This window comes from Mus musculus, chromosome 14 (assembly GCF_000001635.26).
Source record: "Mus musculus strain C57BL/6J chromosome 14, GRCm38.p6 C57BL/6J".
Classification (NCBI taxonomy): Eukaryota; Metazoa; Chordata; class Mammalia; order Rodentia; family Muridae; genus Mus; species Mus musculus.
This window is the reverse complement of record NC_000080.6, coordinates 61,224,081-61,241,545: the sequence shown is the minus strand read 5'-3', so window position 1 is coordinate 61,241,545 and position 17,465 is coordinate 61,224,081. Positions and strand designations below refer to the sequence as shown.

General features: G+C 44.6%; 2 protein-coding genes across 5 annotated transcripts in view; one reads left to right on the top strand and one right to left on the bottom strand.

The window, feature by feature from the left end:
• The window catches only part of Sgcg (sarcoglycan, gamma (dystrophin-associated glycoprotein)), a 55,957-nt gene that overhangs the window by 33,517 nt on the left and 4,975 nt on the right, over positions 1 to 17,465 (top strand). For both annotated transcript variants that reach the window (XM_006519012.3, NM_011892.3), the window contains 5 exons: positions 1,103 to 1,204; positions 4,651 to 4,738; positions 9,021 to 9,140; positions 11,902 to 11,974; positions 16,228 to 16,351. In XM_006519012.3, coding sequence (XP_006519075.1) covers positions 1,103 to 1,204; positions 4,651 to 4,738; positions 9,021 to 9,140; positions 11,902 to 11,974; positions 16,228 to 16,351 — 507 coding nt within the window. The remainder of the gene's footprint in view (positions 1 to 1,102; positions 1,205 to 4,650; positions 4,739 to 9,020; positions 9,141 to 11,901; positions 11,975 to 16,227; positions 16,352 to 17,465) is intronic.
• The window catches only part of Sacs (sacsin), a 102,273-nt gene continuing 85,660 nt past the window's right edge, over positions 853 to 17,465 (bottom strand). Inside the window, exons 10-11 of one of the 3 annotated variants that reach the window (XM_030247881.1) lie at positions 9,283 to 9,451; positions 8,759 to 9,195 (exon numbers count right to left, since the gene is read on the bottom strand). In XM_030247881.1, the coding sequence (XP_030103741.1) occupies positions 9,165 to 9,195; positions 9,283 to 9,451 (200 nt within the window). In that variant the 3' untranslated portion in view covers positions 8,759 to 9,164. Of the gene's footprint in view, positions 1,230 to 8,758; positions 9,196 to 9,282; positions 9,452 to 17,465 lie in introns of those variants that run through there. The other 2 variants (XM_030247882.1, NM_172809.3) reach the window with 2 other exon arrangements.

Here is a 17,465-nt window from a genome sequence, read left to right as displayed (position 1 = left end):
GGAGGGCAGGGGTGAGGATGACTCTGGGATGACCATCGCCCAGCTGTGCTTCAGAACATGGAAATCACATATAGGCTGCTACATGGGCCTGTACTATGGTCCCTCCAGGGCTACCCACACTGAAGGAAGAAGTGGTCCAGTGTGGCTGAGAATGCACAGGGAATGAAGTTAAGTAATCCCAGATGGTTTTACAGCACGGTGGTCGCCATGATCTCAGCGGCATTGTCTTTGGTTTACCGGCCCTTTTGTGACTGCAGACTTGGGGAACACAGCCCCTGGAACACAAACTTCTCTCTTCCTGAAAGTGCTTCTCAGTTAAAGTTCTCCAATAAGTATTTATTTCATCAAGAACACAGTGAACATGCAGTCTTAAAAGGGTGTTTAGGATGTCTTAAGAGATAATGAATCCTAACTGTGCTTGTGGTTCGTGTACGTACATGCATTTGTGGGCTGAAACTTCAAGAATTGTATGCCCCAGAAGAGTCCATTTTACTATATCTTTATTTAAAAATTAAAAAGCAGGGTCAAGGTATCAGGTCCAGCACAGCTTGGTCCTGGAAGCCTGACTAGGGTGGTGAGGGAATGAAGACTGATAGACAGGTGTCCAGAAAAGCTGGGGTGGATGGGCTGTGCTCTATCTGCTGGAGCAGCACCAATTACACCACACCCCCTTCAGTAGGCTCCTTATGCACTGCACTGGGGAGGTGTCATCTTGTCCCTGTAAGAGGTCTCAGTAAGGTAGTGGCCACAATCAATCAATCACTCACTCACTCACTCACTCAATCAATCAATCACTCAATCATCAATGTTCTTAAAGTTAAACCATTACAGTAAGGTTTTATTTTTTAATATGGTCATGGGTCTTAGGTGTTTATTATAAAATGATTTGTTAAATCTTACACACATCTCTCAAATAGACCTTTGTCCTTACAAAAAGGTTTTTAAAAAATAGACATTGAATATAAACAACTCAAGTTTCAAATATTTAGGAGAAATACAGAAAAATGGAAGGAATGTATGAAGATGCATGTGTAATTTTAGTTAATTGAAAAGAAGCAAAAAAATAAATCAATGGGAACTTCCTGTCTCTTTTCTTTACCAGATAGGAATGGGTCACTTGCATGTTACAGCAGATGGACTTCGCCTGGAAGGAGAGTCGGAATTTTTATTTCCGCTGTATGCCAAAGAAATACGCTCCAGAGTGGTAAGAAGGTCGTGTTTCACATAACCTGTGAAAATAAATGACCGTCACACACAGAAATTCTGTTTTTCGGAGGGGATTTTTAGCAAGTAGGTGTGTACACATGTTCATGGTATGTTATGTCTAATAATGTGCTATTGGACAGTAGACCTTACAGAATGTGTGCTATAAAGATTTTGTTCTTAAATGTGTCTGCTCTGAGTTTTGTAGCCTCAGTAATTTAGCCCATTTAAAAAAAAAAAAACAAAAAAACCCCGTAATTTAGGATTAAAACATCTTTTTAAAAAAATTATTTATTTATTTATTTATTTATTTATTTATTTATTTAATGTATGTGAGTACACTGTCACTATCTTCAGACATACCAGAAGAGGGCATAGGATCTCATTGCAGATGGTTGTGAGCCACCATGTGGGTGCTGGGATTTGAACTCAGGACCTCTGGAAGAACAGTCAGTTCTCTTAACCACAGAGCCATCTCTCCAGCCTGGATTAAAACATCTTTACCCAGAACAATTGACCATCCCTTCACTGGGACAAGCAGCCAAACAGCCTTGATTTGGGGCACTCTGGGCTCTCTGAGGACCTTGGGAGAAACTCCAGTCATACAGACATTCTGCGTGAGTTGTGCTGCTCAAAGGATTGTGAGCCTGAGACTCACCATAAGCAGCTCCACGCCAGTCACTATGAAATAATTATAAAAAAGGAACACAGAGATTGAAGCATAGCTATTCCCAAAGAGCTGTTAGGGTGTCTTACCGACAGCAGAATGAGAGTTGTAAGGACTGGTGTCAGCACCATGCACCCCAAGACCAAGTTCTCAGCAAAAAGAAAATTAGTTGTCCCAGAAGGACAAGAGAACAGGGAGAAATATACAAAGACAGGAGATAGAGGACAAGGGAGAAGGGAAAAGGAACAAGGGAGAGGGGGGAAGGATATTTGACCTGGAGGGACGAAGGACTACCTCTAGATAGAGAGAAGACAGACATGCATGACCCATGGGCAATTGACAATTTATGATGGGAAAAGGAGACTCCCATCTGGTTAAGATGAGTTGGTTTGTTTTGATTGGGTATGTTAATTAGGTGAGCCAACAGGGTCTTCTGATTGCTAGACTTCAATGCTTTGATAGCTGGAACCTGGTGGTCAGCCTCCGGGGAAGAAGTGGCCACATAAGGGAAGAGACCTCGGTGGCCAGCTTTAGAATGTAACCTAACAGTTTAGCACGGCAGAGGGACTGGGGGAAGGGCAAGGACTGCCAGAGTCATGCTTGCCATGCTCTTCTCTATTCGAGCACTTCAAGAGTCGTAGTCAGTACTGACACAAAGGGGAGGTTCTGGGGCGGGCAGTATTTGTAGGTGAAGTCGTATTACTTCTAGGGCTCTTGCTGGCTGAGGGAGCACGTGCAGATGCTCTGTAACTGTGGCTGATTCATGCATGAGTCAGATCTGAGCAGATCGCTGCAGTGCACTTACATTAACCATAGTAGGAAATGTTAAACTTCTTGAAATACACACTTGGAGATGTTAAGAACACTGCTGTCTGAGGACAAGAAAAATCAGCCCACGTTTTCGTTAGTAAGTCAGGTCTGAATAAAGTAAAATATGACAGCCCATTCTCCCCACATTCCCAAGTGATCCCTCAGGACCTGGTGACCAAAGTCAGGCAAATAGAGCATAGCGAGTGGAACCTTCTAGAATGAACGACTTCAGTTGTGTTTTATCAGGCTGCCATTTCCAGAGTGCTTTAAGAAGAACGGGGACTACAGTTAGAAAGTAAGTCAGAAAACCAACCACATATTAAGGGCTCACAATGTGTCATCAATGTCAGCCAGGGCATAAAACACAGAAACAAATGACCATAACCTAGCTGTGCAGCAGTTTGTCACAACACTAATGTGTGCAGAACAGATGTGCCCCTCCGAAACCTGTGGAATCCAATGTGTTAGTTACGAGTTTCTAGGGAGCGGCTTTCTATCAATCTGAAGAGTTTGCCATTCAATACCGATTTCTAGTGCTGAGCTGAAAGAATGTCTTCTTCGGGCACGTTGCTCTGGTTTCTAACGATGCTGGCTTCATGGCACTCTCTAGATCAGAGTGTGGGGCTGGGGAGATGGCTCAGTTGGTAATGAACCTACTTGACAAGCATGAGGGTCTGAGTGTGCACAGTCACGGTGGCCCCTCTCTCAAGCGAACTCTCATGAAGCACCAAGAAACACACATTACATATTTCTCAAACATTTTATTTACTCTATGCGTGTGTGTGTGTGTGTGTGTGTGTGTGTGTGTGTGTGTGTGTGTGTCTGTGTCTGTGTCTGTGTGTGTCTGTGTGTGCAGCAGGGGACAACTTTTTTTTTTTTTTTTTGAGACAGGGTTTCTCTGTGTAGCCCTGGCTGTCCTGGAACTCACTTTGTAGACCAGGCTGGCCTGGAACTCAGAAATCCACCTGCCTCTGCCTCCCAACTGCTAGGATTAAAGGTGTGCGCCACCACTGCCCGGCAGGGGGACAACCTTTAAAAGTTGTTGCTCTGCCTCCATTAGGGGATGTGGAGATGAAAGTCAGGTGTTCAGTCACGCACAAGAAACTTTGTTATCTACCGAGACATCTGACCTTCCCAAAACTTACATTTTAAAGAGTACCCTGGGATGTTTTCAACACATACATACATTGTGTAATGTTGGAACTAGGTCAAACATATTTCCTCCAAAATTGATCATTTCTTTATAGTGGAGGCATTAAAAGTGATGTCTTCTAGCTGTTTGAAATGTGCAGTGCATCACTGTTACAGTGTGAACTGTGTTACTCTGTTAACTGCTGCTCCGTAGCACTTCCCAGTTCCTGCTGAACTGTAACTCACACCCACTGATGGACCCACCCCAACCTCCCGAGTGGCCGGCCACACAGCAGGGGGCTCCTGTGGTACTTGTTTTTCTGGGTCAGGCTTTTTGTTTTATTGGGAGAAACCTTTGTTCTTTGACAGTAAGCAGCGTGGTATTTCTTGTAGACTGTCTTAACCATTCTCTGATCTCTCCCTTCCAAATGTCTTGAACATAAGTAACCCTGACAACAAAGACTGTGGCTGCTTTGGCAAAGATACAGCACTCATTAGAACCTGTTTGCCTGGAGAACTAATTAACATGTTAGGAGCAGCATCTTCAACTCAAAGGATTATTATAACCTATTTTTAAAAGTTAATATATTTGTACACTGAAAATAATATAAGTCTGAGGTTTTAAAATTTTTTTAGTTCAAATGTATAGGATAAATATATATATGTGTGTGTGTGTGTGTTTGTGTGTGTGTGTGTGTGTGTGTGTATCACTAGGATCCTATACATTTGTAGTAAAAAGTAAATATATATGTGTGTGTGTATAGTGATTTAGAAAGTATAAATATAGACTATATGCATACATAGAGGTGTATTTTGTTAATTTTGTAAATCCTTTCCAGGACTCATCTCTGCTTCTGCAGTCAACCCAGAACGTGACAGTCAGTGCTCGCAACTCAGAAGGGGAGGTCACAGGCCGGGTGAAAGTGGGTGAGTCCGCCATCCTCATAGCAGCTCACTTGCTCCGGGTCCGTGGGTGATGCTGAAGAGACGGAGGTTTCTTCGGAAGAATTGCAAGCTTATTTAGAAATAAGAAACCATGAGCCTTCTAGCTTCTGTGTTGTTCACAAGAGGCAGAGGGTGTGTGTGTGTGTGTGTGTGTGTGTGTGTGTGTGTGTGTGTGTGCGTGCGTGCTGCTGTCTTCCTCAGCTGAGGACAAGGTTTGTCACTGAGTCTGGAGCTCACCGGTTTGGTGAGACTGGCAGGCCAGTGAGTTCCAGAATCTCCCTGTCTCTGTACAGGTTGGGGTTACATGCGTGAATTGCTGCACCCAGCTTTTACATGCATCCTAGTTGGGGATCTGGGTTCTCATTGAGTGCATGGCAAACGGTTTACCCACTGAGAACCTCCCCAGCCCCTGATATTTTGATCAAAACGATTTCAGTTCCAGGCAATAGAGGCCTGTGAAGGTTAGCGCTAGAAATAGAATATCATATCCAAAAGACCAAGTTAGCCAGGCCCAAGAGAACAGAGGCCTTGGCCCAGAGCCAGAGGCATAGTCACACTCGCTCCATCCCTTCTCAACTCTTTCCCTCTTTCTCTCTAATTCTCCCTCCTCTCCCTCCCCTTCCCCCATGCCCTCTCCTCCCCTACTCCCCTTGGTCCATGCTCCCCCCCCCCCCACTTTCGAGTGTATCTCCTCCCATCATTTGCACAGGGCACAGTGACTGCAGCTTACAGAGTGTCCAGCTGTCCCCAGCTCCCATCTACTTGGCTATAGTTTTCAAAAGCAGTCAGTTGGTCTCCAATTAGGCAAATGCTAGGTCCCTGATGCAGCCTCTTAGCACCAGTCTTTAAATTCCCCAATCAGCTGCTGGCTTCAGATGTTTAAGGGGCATTGTCACTTTTCTCACTTACTCAGTGAGCATTTGTTGAATGTGTCAATCCTGGGTTCCATATGTGGTCAAATAACAACACACAGGAAATATATAATAACACATAAGGGGTAGGAAAATCTTTCCTGACCTTAAAAATTGCTTATTTGTTTGTTCTTATATTTTTTAATGTGATTTATCTGGGAGTCTGGATATTGATAAAGTACCTGTGCTTTATAGGTGGGAAAATGGATGTTTAGAAGGGGAACTTTTTCTTTTTTTATAGTCTGTGAGAAACATTTAATGGAAAACCATCTTATGTATTAATACAGAAACGAACACATATACAACAAAAGTTTCTTAATTGCATATTTTAAAAGATTATTTCTTGGAGAATAACATGAAATATATTTTGTTCACATTCATCTCCTTGCCCCAAGGAGGGAAAATTGCATTTGTATGTGTGTGGGTACATATGTGGGTGGGTTCTCACACGTGTGCTGGAGGACATGTGTGTTCATGTCTTCCATGCACACTATGTGAGAGACCACAGGTTAACTTTGGATGTCTTCTTCTATCACCTTTCACCTTAAACACGGAGACATGGTCTCTCACTTGAACCTAGAGCCCAGTGATTTGGATAGCCAAGCCTCCAGCTTGCTGCTGGATTCCCTCATCTCTGCCTGCTGAGTGCTGAGACCACAGGTGGGCTGTCATGCCCTCCAGTATTCACAAGGGTGCTCGGGGTCTCTGGTCCTTACTTTTGCAGGGCAAATGCTTTGCCCACTGAGCAGTCTCCCAAACCACAACACAATAGTTTCTATATTTATAGCTGAAAGGGGGATTCTTTTCAAATTCTGGGAGCTAAAGAACAGTCAACTAGGATGGACCCAGACTAGCTCCTCTCTGTCCCTGTGTCTGCCCTGGCCCTCCTTCCTCTGTGTCCTGAAATGGTGGCACTCTGTCTTTGTCACACATGTGATTCCCATCCCCACATCCAAGAAACTGTCACTAGTTATGCAGGTTTAAACAGAAAGTTTCTCATTGAAAGAATACAGGCAACAGCTTTTGGGATAGCCTCTACTCCAGTTGTTCAGGACCCACATGAAGGTCAAACTGCACATCCGCTACATATGAGTGGGGAGGCCTAGGCATGCTCTTTGGTTGGTGGTTCAGACTCTGAGAGCCCCAAGGGCCCAGGTTAGTTGAGTCTGTTGGTCTCCCTGTGGAGTTCTTATCCCCTTCAGGGCCTGAAGTCCTTCTTCCTAGAAAGTATTTTTATCTCAGCTGCTAATGGTTATCGGTGAAAACACCAAACTAGACCACTCCTTGACTGGAAAGAGTTTTTGGGGAATCAAACTGCTGGACAGCCTCTTATGGGCTGGAGGACAGAGAGCAGCCTGGGAAAAGGAGGGGGCAGGACGGCCTTGTCAGTTTTATGGGGACAGGAAGGGGTGCAAGCCATGGGGAGTCATGACAGGAGGAATCAGCACTATGAAGAGCTATTGCTGTGTTGTGGTTTGAATGGAACATGCCCTCCATAGACTGATGTCACCCAGTTGGTGACTCTGTTTTGGAAGGTGGTGGAACCATTAGGAAGTAAGGGCTCATTGAAGAGTGTGGGTCGTTGGGGGTTTTAGAGCCAAGCCCTTCTTTCTGTTTACTCTAAGCCCTGTCTGCTAACGCAGTGCCTCTTGCTCCTGCACCATACCAGTTCCTGCCACAACCTCCTAGAACCAGAAGCCGGAATAAACCTTGCTTGCTTCTGTTGGGTATTTTGTTACAGCAACAAGACAAATAACAAATGCATTTTCTGAGAGTGGCCCATGGGAAAACGCACCAGTGTGTGACAGCCCCTTCTAGAGCTTGGACCCACTCTTCTAAGCACGGAATCCCAAAGGACACAGAACAAATTTTGAGGCAAAACTTCTGAGGCCTTTGTAGAAGGAAGAGTGCCAAGTATGGAGAAAGGGGCGGGGCTAAGCATCGCATCACAGAAAGGAATTTCTGGAAGTTGAGAAAATGGCAGAGATCAATGAAAGTACCAGTGTTGGGGCAGAGTGGGAGGCCTAAGTGGGTCTGTGGAGATGCCTCACTCTTCCATGAAGAAGCAAGAACTCGCCAAGAGGCTAGCCTGGACCCTCATAAAGGGACCACCATTATTAGCTCTTGTTGAGGTCTAGCCCAAGAAGGGTTCCAGAAACCCACCCTATGAACAGTGACAAACTCAGTGCTGTTCTGAGGAGCCCAAAACTGAAATGCCCACGTTGCAATGAGTGCCACAGATGAGCCAGGAAACCACAAATGTACTCAAGGATTCTTAACGCTTACAGAAAATGTCCAGGTTTGACAGGAAGACCAGACCAGCAACTGTGATTGTCAAAAAGAGAGGCTGAAGAGGAAAGGTGAATGGGGGAAGAAAATCAAAAGGAGTCATTTTTTACTCTGACAATAAAGCAAAGGATGTTCCCACTCTGCGTTGTCCCCAGGATGGAAGGGAGCTGGAGAGGTGGCTCTGTGGCTACCTCCCATTTTACCCAACGTGTCTTTCATGGAAACAAGCGGATCCATGCACAGTACATTCTATCGTCCTTGCAGGAAGGAAGCAGTGAGCCTGCACAGAAAAAGTTGCCCTATATTTTCCTAACTTAATTTGGTCAGAAAATGTTGTATTTTACTCAATAAGAGTCAATGTTAATATAACATATATAAGAGATATTAGTGACCCTGAATCTCTGGGTAGAACAAAAGCACATATAATTATTATCTTAATTTAGGTTTTATTGCTGTGAAGAGACACCATGACCACAACAACTCTTATAAAGAAAAACGTTCAATTGGAGTTGGCTTACAGTTTCAAAGGTTTAGTCCATTATCACAGCCAGAAACATGGCAGCGTGCTGGCATACATGATGCTGGAGGAGATGAGAGACCTACATCTTGATCTGCAGGCAACTGTGTGCCACACTGGGCATAGCGTGAGCATAGGAGACTTCAATGCCTGCCCCCACAGTGACACACTTCCTCCAACAAGGCCACACCTACTAAAACAAGGCCACACCTCCTAATAGTGCCACTCTCTGTGGGCCAAGCATTCAAACATATGAATCTGTGGGGTGGGGGTGGGGCATACCTATTCAAACCACAATTTTCAAAAGTAAAACCAGATTTTTTAAGAAAAAGAAAATTGAGCAAATTGTGAGCTTTGATTCCTAACTAAATCTGTCACCAAAGCCTTTTGGGGGGTTTATGCATTATTATTGTGGCAGGGATGTTGTGGGGTGAGTGCCCTGCTACACATATGGAAGTGCATTGTTTTGTAGTGGTTGACACAAAAGTTGTAGAAACAAGGAATCAATGTGGCTTACAGTAAACACGTCTAATGATTTGCCTTTCAGGTGCCCAGATGGTAGAAGTCCAGAGCCAGCACTTTCAGATCAATTCTGAAGATGGCAAGCCACTGTTCTCTGCGGAGGAGCAGGACGTTGTGGTTGGCACAGGCAGACTGCGCGTAACAGGTCCGTGGAGCCAGCCAGGGGCAGCTAGGCGTTCCCAGCTCTGCTCTGCACTCTGCTAAGGAAAGGCAGTTGGCTGTGTTAATGGTCTTTTGACATTCTGTTTGTATCTGAAGGATGAGGCCTTCCTCAGAGCTTCACCCACCTTCTTTCTTCTTCATCTCTTTCCAGTCGCTGTAGCCAACGGCTGACAGATCTCTCTGTACAATCCACGTCTGGCATTAGTCCCATTATGCCCGGTACTTGGCTACCCCATGTGTCTACATAACAGCTTCTCCTTTGCTTGAGTGGAATCAAATGCTCACAGGGCTCGCCTTCAGCAGAAAAAACAATTCTATGAAAACCATGTTCAGAACCCGTTGTAAACTCACTTGCTGTGCTTCTGAAAGACTAGAGGTATAAGCAGACAGGTGTAATTAAGCCACTTCCTGAATTTTTCTGCACGAATAGGCAAGCCTGCAGGAGCAATATTCTCTCATAGTGTTAGCAGGAGGTAGACTCATCCCCTGATATACAATTTTATGCAACATATGCATCATTCCCAAACACATGCAAAGTGATGACCTAGTATTGCAGCCTTTGTCACAGAAGCAGTGTTCTGGCTTCCTTTTTATTCCTAAAAGATACTAGGAAACCAATGATAATAAATTAAAGCAGGTGCAGGGAGGGGCATGCGCCTGTGGTCCCAATACTCAGTAGTAGAAGATCATGAATTTGAGACTTGGGCTACACAAAAAGTAAGTAGAAAGTAACTGGAAGTTTTAATGCAGATATTTTCCTGGTCTGGCACTATGTGGTCCCATTCTTATGGCTGGACAGCTACAGTGGCCAACGCTACACCTGCTAGTCAGCCCTTGGATCACATAGGATTGAACCACCTCAGTACACAGCAGCTAGGCTACTGAGACGGCATGGGTGTTATGTTGGGTAGATTCAATGTATCTTCCACTTGGGATATTATCAGTTTATGACATGGTTATTGGAGCATAGCACCTTAAAAGCTCAGGGCCACCTGTATAGGAAACAATGGCTTTCTTGACTTAGTGGCCATTTTTGTACTAGCTGCATGTAAGTTGTCACTAGGTCTGTCTGTCTCCTCCTGATGCGTCAGAGTGTGTTGGTACCACCAATCTATTCTTGCTGGTGGATCAAGATGAATGTGTGCTAAGTCAGCAAAGCTCTTGGGGAATTCACTACAGGGTGTTAATATTAAAATGTAGAGAAAGGGGTATAAAGAGAAACGTGGATTCCATCAAATGCAGACATCCTTTACAGAGAACGAGCCACTCCCTGGCCCAGGGCTTCTGTTAGGCTATAGCTTCGTCTGTGAAGCAGATGAGGAAGCAGATGGGCAGTTGCCTTGTAAGTGATCCGCACGCATCAGAGCCACCCAGGGGCTGTGTCTGGACTTATTGTGCTTATCCCTGGAATCTCTGTCTCAGTAATGTCTCCGTTGCTTTTCTTGTCACTCTAACAAAGCATCTTCCAGAAGCAGCTCGAGGGGCAAAGCCTTGTCCTGGCTCACAGTTCAGGAGACACAGTCCCTTGTGGGAGAGAAGGCATGGAGGCTGAACCTGCTTGCTCTGTGGCTGAGGGAGCTGATGGCCCAGCACAGCTTTATGCATCTCAGAGGTTCAGAAAATGGAGAGAGTTCAGACCAGAAATAAGAAGAGTGATGAGCTTAAAGGCCTGCCCCTAGCAACCTGCCTGCTCCAGCTAGGCCAGCCTCCTGAAGGTTCCACAACCTCACTATTACTAGAGACCTAGTAATGAAACACATGAGCCTGGGGGACTATTTCACATCTAAATCATAAACAAGAAGGTTTGGTATAGGACTCAAGATTGCATTTCTGGCCATTTCCTAGGCAGCCATCAGTGATAAGACCTGATCCTGTAAACTAAATTAACACTTTTCCTCCCATGTTGCTTTTGGTGACTATATTTATCAAAATAATAGAAAACAAACTAGGGCAGAAATTGATACAAGGGTGTGGCCCAGGCAGGGTGTGGTCTATGCAGGGGTTCGGCCTAAACTGGAGGTAAGGTCTGATTAGAGATGAGGTCCAGGCAGGGTGTGTTCTAAATCTGGGAAGGGGCCCAGGTAACTATGGAATCTAGGTATGAGTGAGACTTAGGGAGGAGTTGAGTTTTGGCCTGGCAGAAGCTAGTGGATAAATAACCTACCGGATAACCCGTTGTGGGTGTACACAGATGAAGCACGGCTGCTTAAATCTGTGCATATGCCCATGACAGTCACGGTAAGAAGTACTTTAAACATAACCTGAGCAGTAGATCAGCATTGCCCTGAGGAGCCTCTGGGCCCAGCACAGTGTTCACTCATTCTCCTGTACTCCGCTGTCTGCCCTGCTGCTTTGTGTGAGTCCTAACCTGCACACTTCCTAGGTCACATGTGACAGTTTATCTCCGTTTATCACTGAGAGCCCTGGGCCACAGTCTGCCCTGCTGCCTTAGGGTTGATAAGTAGCTATGCTCTAACCACAGCAGGGCCTTCCAGACAGCATTGCTTGTTACTTAGGTAAGGAAGCTCTACAGCCTACAGACTTAAAATGTGAACTCTGGCTTCCAACAATAGCTAAACGTAGGCTATGGGTTGGGATTTTCCACGCTTGATGGTTAAGCCAATTCTCAAAACGTCTGGATTCTGGGATCAGGGATGCTCAGCCTCCTGGATGGACTGTCTGTTAGTTTGGCTGAGGCTACTTCTTGTACTTTTGTCTCTGACACATCTCTGGTCTTCTTTTAGGGCCAGAAGGAGCTCTTTTTGAACACTCAGTGGAGACACCCCTTGTCAGAGCTGACCCATTTCAAGACCTTAGGTAAGAATTTACTCAATATAAACAAACGTTCTCATAGCCAACAATGAGTTGTGCCTGCAGACAGACGCTCACAATGTGCCCACCTCACTCCTACTGCATTGGTCGCCTTTACTTTCAGGGCTTCCTGCATATAACTATCTGGTTAGTGCTTATTAGAACCCATGGCAAGTCCAAAGTCTTGTTGGATCTGAACTTCGATGTGGCAGCTTCATGCTCTTCCTCTCTTGTCCCCACTGCCTCTGCTCAGGGTCCAGAGGACAGTAGGAGTCTGCTCCTCACACTCCTGTCAGAGGAACACTGCTCGGCGGACACTGTTTTAAATACTCTGTCGCTTCTGCATCTGCCATGGTTATGATGGCTGCACGCAGGGCCCTACAGGGGTAGGGCTGGGCCTGGACATCCTCATCTCCCTCACATGCCTCCCAGATGTGAGCGTTTACTACCCCTTCCCACCCCAGGCTATTGAACAAATTCTTCCCTCTGAGGGGGTCCCTTCTGTCTGCTGTCCATCCCTACTCAACCTTAAAAAAAATCCAAAGCCTCACAGAAGAGTACAGTGTCCCACATAGATCTGGAAATTTGAAATAACCATTCTTGAAATGTTAATTCCAATGGTAGGTGAACGCCTGAGTGTGTAAGTATATACGGGTGTCTCTGTGTGTGCACATACATACACACATATACACATATATTACTAAGGAAATGATGTTATAAAAGCAACTAGAGGATAAATTCATATTTGCAAAAATTTTAGAAAGCTTTAGTATGTATGGTAAAATGCACATCATCTACAATTTACCCACTTAGCCATGCTTAGTGTGTAGTTTAGTGGCATTACATCATCCCAGCTGGTTTTGAACCATGGCCGTAGTCCATCTCCAGAGCTGTTTTCTCTTTGAACTGAGATTTCACCCCCATAAACAGTTCTTCATCCTCCCCTCCCCACCCCAGCCCTGGTATCCACAACACTACTTTCCTTCAGTGGACTTGACTATTCTACACACTTCATGTGAGAGGAACATACTGTGTTTCTCCTTTTGTGATGGCCCTCAGCCATTGATGTATTTGGGCATGATGACTGAGTAGTTTTGTACATAAGCTTGATCTTACAGAGTATGTCTGCCATTCTAGGCTCCTAGATCCACTGTTAATTCTGCTAATATATTTTTGTGTCAAAGGCCAAATAATTTTTTTAAATAAATGATCTATCATAGTAAGAATGTAGACCACCCCCACCCCCCTGACTTATGTACTTGGGCAGTTGCTCCCCAGCTGGTGGCACTGTTTGGGGGAGGTTTAAAGCCTTCAGGAGGTGGGACCTGCTTATAAGTAATGGGTAGGGCTACGTGGGTTATATCTTGACCTGCCCAGATGTGAGCAAACCATCGCAAGCTCCAGCATCACAGAGTGCTGGCCGCCATGCTGACCCCACCATGAGGGACTGCACTGTCCCAAACCACGAGCCAAAACAAATCCTCCCTCTTTTAAGTTGCTTCTCTTAAGTATTTTATCAGAGAGGAAAAAGTAACAGAAAATCGAAACCACCACATGAGGTCACTGTGGTAGTAACCTGACCATGGGGTTGGAGCCCTTTGGCACCAGTTAGTAAATATGGAAGAGACGTGTTTCTACAAGCTAATGATGCCCTAAAATGCTGTACACAGAGTTTAGTGGGTGATTCTGTTGGGTGTTCAGAACTACCCAGAACACTATAGAAATGCAGACAGTAAATAAGAGGTTTTAGACAGGCTCAGGGATTCTATCAGAGGCCATTTGGGTTATGTTCTGATAAAGTATCTGCCTGCATTCTTCACTGTACGTGGATAGTCCTACTTCCTTCGCCAAGCTAACCTTTCAATACTATCTCAGCAGTTTACCCATCTAGAGACATTTGTAACAAAAATCAATAACGATGAATATTGGACTATAATAAAGTTCATTAATTTTAGAAAGGGCTATAAGATCAGTGCTGAAGAATTATATCACTGAGGACGAGGAATGCTTTCTTCAGGCATAGGATTATTTAATATCTGGTAAAACTAATTTCATTAAAAACATCTTGAAGTAAGATAGAAATTTTAGAGATTTGCTTTAAAGTGAATGAAACCGTTTTAAAAGCTAAGTCTCAGAATTAGAGATACACTGTTGGCTAACTGACTCAGTTTGTTTCTGTTTCTGTGATAAAAATATCCCAACCAAAGCAACTTCAGGAAGGAAAGGTTTATTTAGCTCACAGTTCTAGGTTATAGTCCATCATTTCGAGAAAGTCAAGGAGTCTCTGTCTATCTGTGTATTTCGTGCCTTTTCAGCTCATTTTGTCCTGTTTTGTTCTATTCAGTTTGTTTTGTTATTATTCTTTAGTTGCCATTTTTTCCTAGTGAGTGAGAGAGTGAGGGTGTGCGGATTCCAATGGCAGGAAGATGGCGGTATTCCTGGAAGACTTGGGAGGGAACCATAATCAGAATATATTGTATAACCATCTATTTTCAATAAAAGAAAAGGAAGAAAACAAAATATAATGAGTTTAATTGTGACATTTTAACATCTTTTAGTCCCCAGCTGCTGGCAGCTGGGAGGGAGATACTCAGCTTCACCCTGACACACCGGCCCACCTAGAAGGTACCGTGACAGGGGGATCACATGGAGCTGTGATGTTATTTTAATTTGCATTTCTCTATGAGTGTTGCCTTAGTTTCTTGTCTTGTTTCTGTGATCAATTATCCTGACAAAATCAAGAGAAGGTTTATTTCAGCTCCTAGTCTGGGAAGTCAGGGCCACAGGAACTTGAAGCAGTTGGTCTGATTACACTGGCCCACACTTAGGACATGGAGAAGGATGGATGCCTACGCCCAGCTAACTTAAACCTTTCTGTACAACCTTGGCCCCAACCCAGGTATCTTAGGGTTGGCATTGCTGTGAAGAGACACTATGACCAAGGCAACTCTTATAAAGGAAGACATTTAGTTGGGTCTGGCTGACAGGTTCAGAGGTTCAGTCCATCATCAGCATGGCAGGAAGTATGACATTGGTGCAGGCAGACCTGGTAGTAGAGGAGCTGAGAGTTCTAAATCTTGAGCTGAAGGCAGCCAGGGGAAGACTCTTCTGCAGGCAGCTAGGAGTCTCTTCTGCATTCGGTGGAGCTTGAGCATAGGAGCCTCAAAGCCCACCCCCCACAGTGACACACTTCCTCCAACAAGGCCACACCCATTCCAACAAGGCCACACCCACTCCAAGGCAACACCTACTCCAACAAGGCCACACCTCCTAATAATGTAACTTCCTGGGCCAAGCATATTCAAACCATCATACCAGGGAATGGTTGTGACTAGTAAGTAGGTCTTGCCTCCTCAGTTAGGTTAAATCAGGATAATCCCACAGGCATGCTCAAATCCTACCTCCCAGATGACTGTGGATCTCAGGTTGTCAGTTGAGACCAGCCATCACAGGAATATTCATGGATTAATGGGTGAATTTAGCCGTACTTACTGTTTTTGCTGTAATGGCTGATACTTGATGCTAGAACTCCATCAGCCACCCTGTGTTTCATTTGCTCTGCTGGTCCTTTCTCCTCTTTCTCACCCTTTGTTGGGTGAGCGGCCTTTCCTGGTCTCCCACCCATATTTCTTCCCATGATTTTACTTCTAGCGATTGTGCTGGGTATTTTCATATGCATGAAGAAAATTAGTTTCTAATCAAGTTTAAGTCAACACACTTCTTCACAAATATAAAAATCTACACGGCCCCTTCCATCCAAGCTTCCATTTTGCTTCAATGTTGCTTTTACATTTTTCTCCTTTATTGTATCCTTGGAAATATTTATTTAATTTTACCAACATGTTTAGTTGGCTTATTTTTTTAAAATAGGGTCTTCCTATGTAGCCCAGGCTGGCCTCAAACTCACGATCTTACTGCTTCAGCCTCCAAAATGCTGACACACCTGCCTGTTTTGTGGATTTTTCTTTTTAGGTTTATTTCTATTTTATGTACATGAGCGTTTGACCTGCATGTTTGTCTCCGAGCCACAGGCGTGCAGTTCTGGATCCCCTAGAACTTCAGATACAGAGAACCGTGAGCCGCCATGTAGGTGCTGGAAATTGAACCTGGTCCTCTGGAAGAGCAGCCTGTGCTCTTAACCATTGAACCATTTATCCAGTCCCCATTTTGTTGATTTTTGCAAAGTACCTTTCCCTCCTCTATGGCTTTAAGTTCCAAATGTAAAGACACCTTCATTTTTTTTTTTTTTCTCATTTCAGGTTAGAATCCCCAACTCGGAGTCTAAGCATGGATGCCCCAAGGGGGGTTCATGTTAAAGCTAACGCTGGGAAATTGGAGGCCCTCTCTCAGATGGACATCATCTTGCAGAGTAGTGAAGGAGTGGTGAGTTCTACGATGGGGCTCCTATCGCACTCTGATGAGGCATCTGAGTGCGACCCCACTAGGACGTCAGTGTGCTGATCTTACGCTGGTTTGTAGTGAGCCATGATGAAAGGCATAGCATGGACAGTGTGGTGAGGGAGAAGGCTGTGCAAGGTTACATTCCTTCCCTAGTGGGCTCACTCTCCTACACTGGCATCTGCATTACCAAGACACTCCTCATTCTCACTTGTGAAAAAGCACCACAGACAACATCAATTTTCCATTTCCTAGTGAGTCGGTGTTTCCCAGCATGGGCATCACAGGAGTCATCTGCAGATGACAGCTGTCCTCTGTTGTTGCCAGGAGCACCGTGTTTGCTTGCACAGAATTTAGTGCAAAATAAAATGAACTAGGAAAAATGAATTTCTTTCAAAGGTCAACTATAGTAAGGTTTAAATCCAGAATATCTGTTGTAGTATAATAGATATACCCTACACCATGATTTGTAGAACTTTATTAATAGGAGTCGAAAGCTTGACTTCAGTCAGTGGGAAGCCAGACATTCCAGGCTGTCTACAATAAATCCACAGGCTGCAGTATTAGCTGGTTGCCTTTGTGCAGTACAAGTGCACACTGCACAGATCAGGACCTTGTTTCTCTGTTCAAATAAGGCAATGGTTCACAAAGCCTTTTTAAGCCGCTCCATCACAATGTCATTTTGAAGTCTGGATGTACTATGTACACTTATGCATTTGTTCCCTGTGTGTAACTTTAATTTTTTCAAATCCTATTTTTAATGATTAAACGCTTTAACTTCCTTTTTAGCCCAGCACCCACCAGAAGTGGTGGAAAAGAAAGGACATGGGGGAAGTGAACCTGTTTAGAAAGGTTCTTTGGAGCAACTTCCATCTGTGTTGTCTGCAGTTCAGTTCACAGGTTAGCAGGCAGTGGCAGGTCGATCCTCTCGCAAACACTAGCAGTCCAGTTCAGTAGTCAGGACAGCAAACACAAAGCAACAGCAGTGACACGATCTGGCAGAGACAGCCAGGCTTCAGCCTCGGCTCAAGTCAGCAGGAGGGACCAGGGGGAACACCAGGAGAAGTTCTTGGCTGTGCCTTTTTCAGGGAAGTGAAGA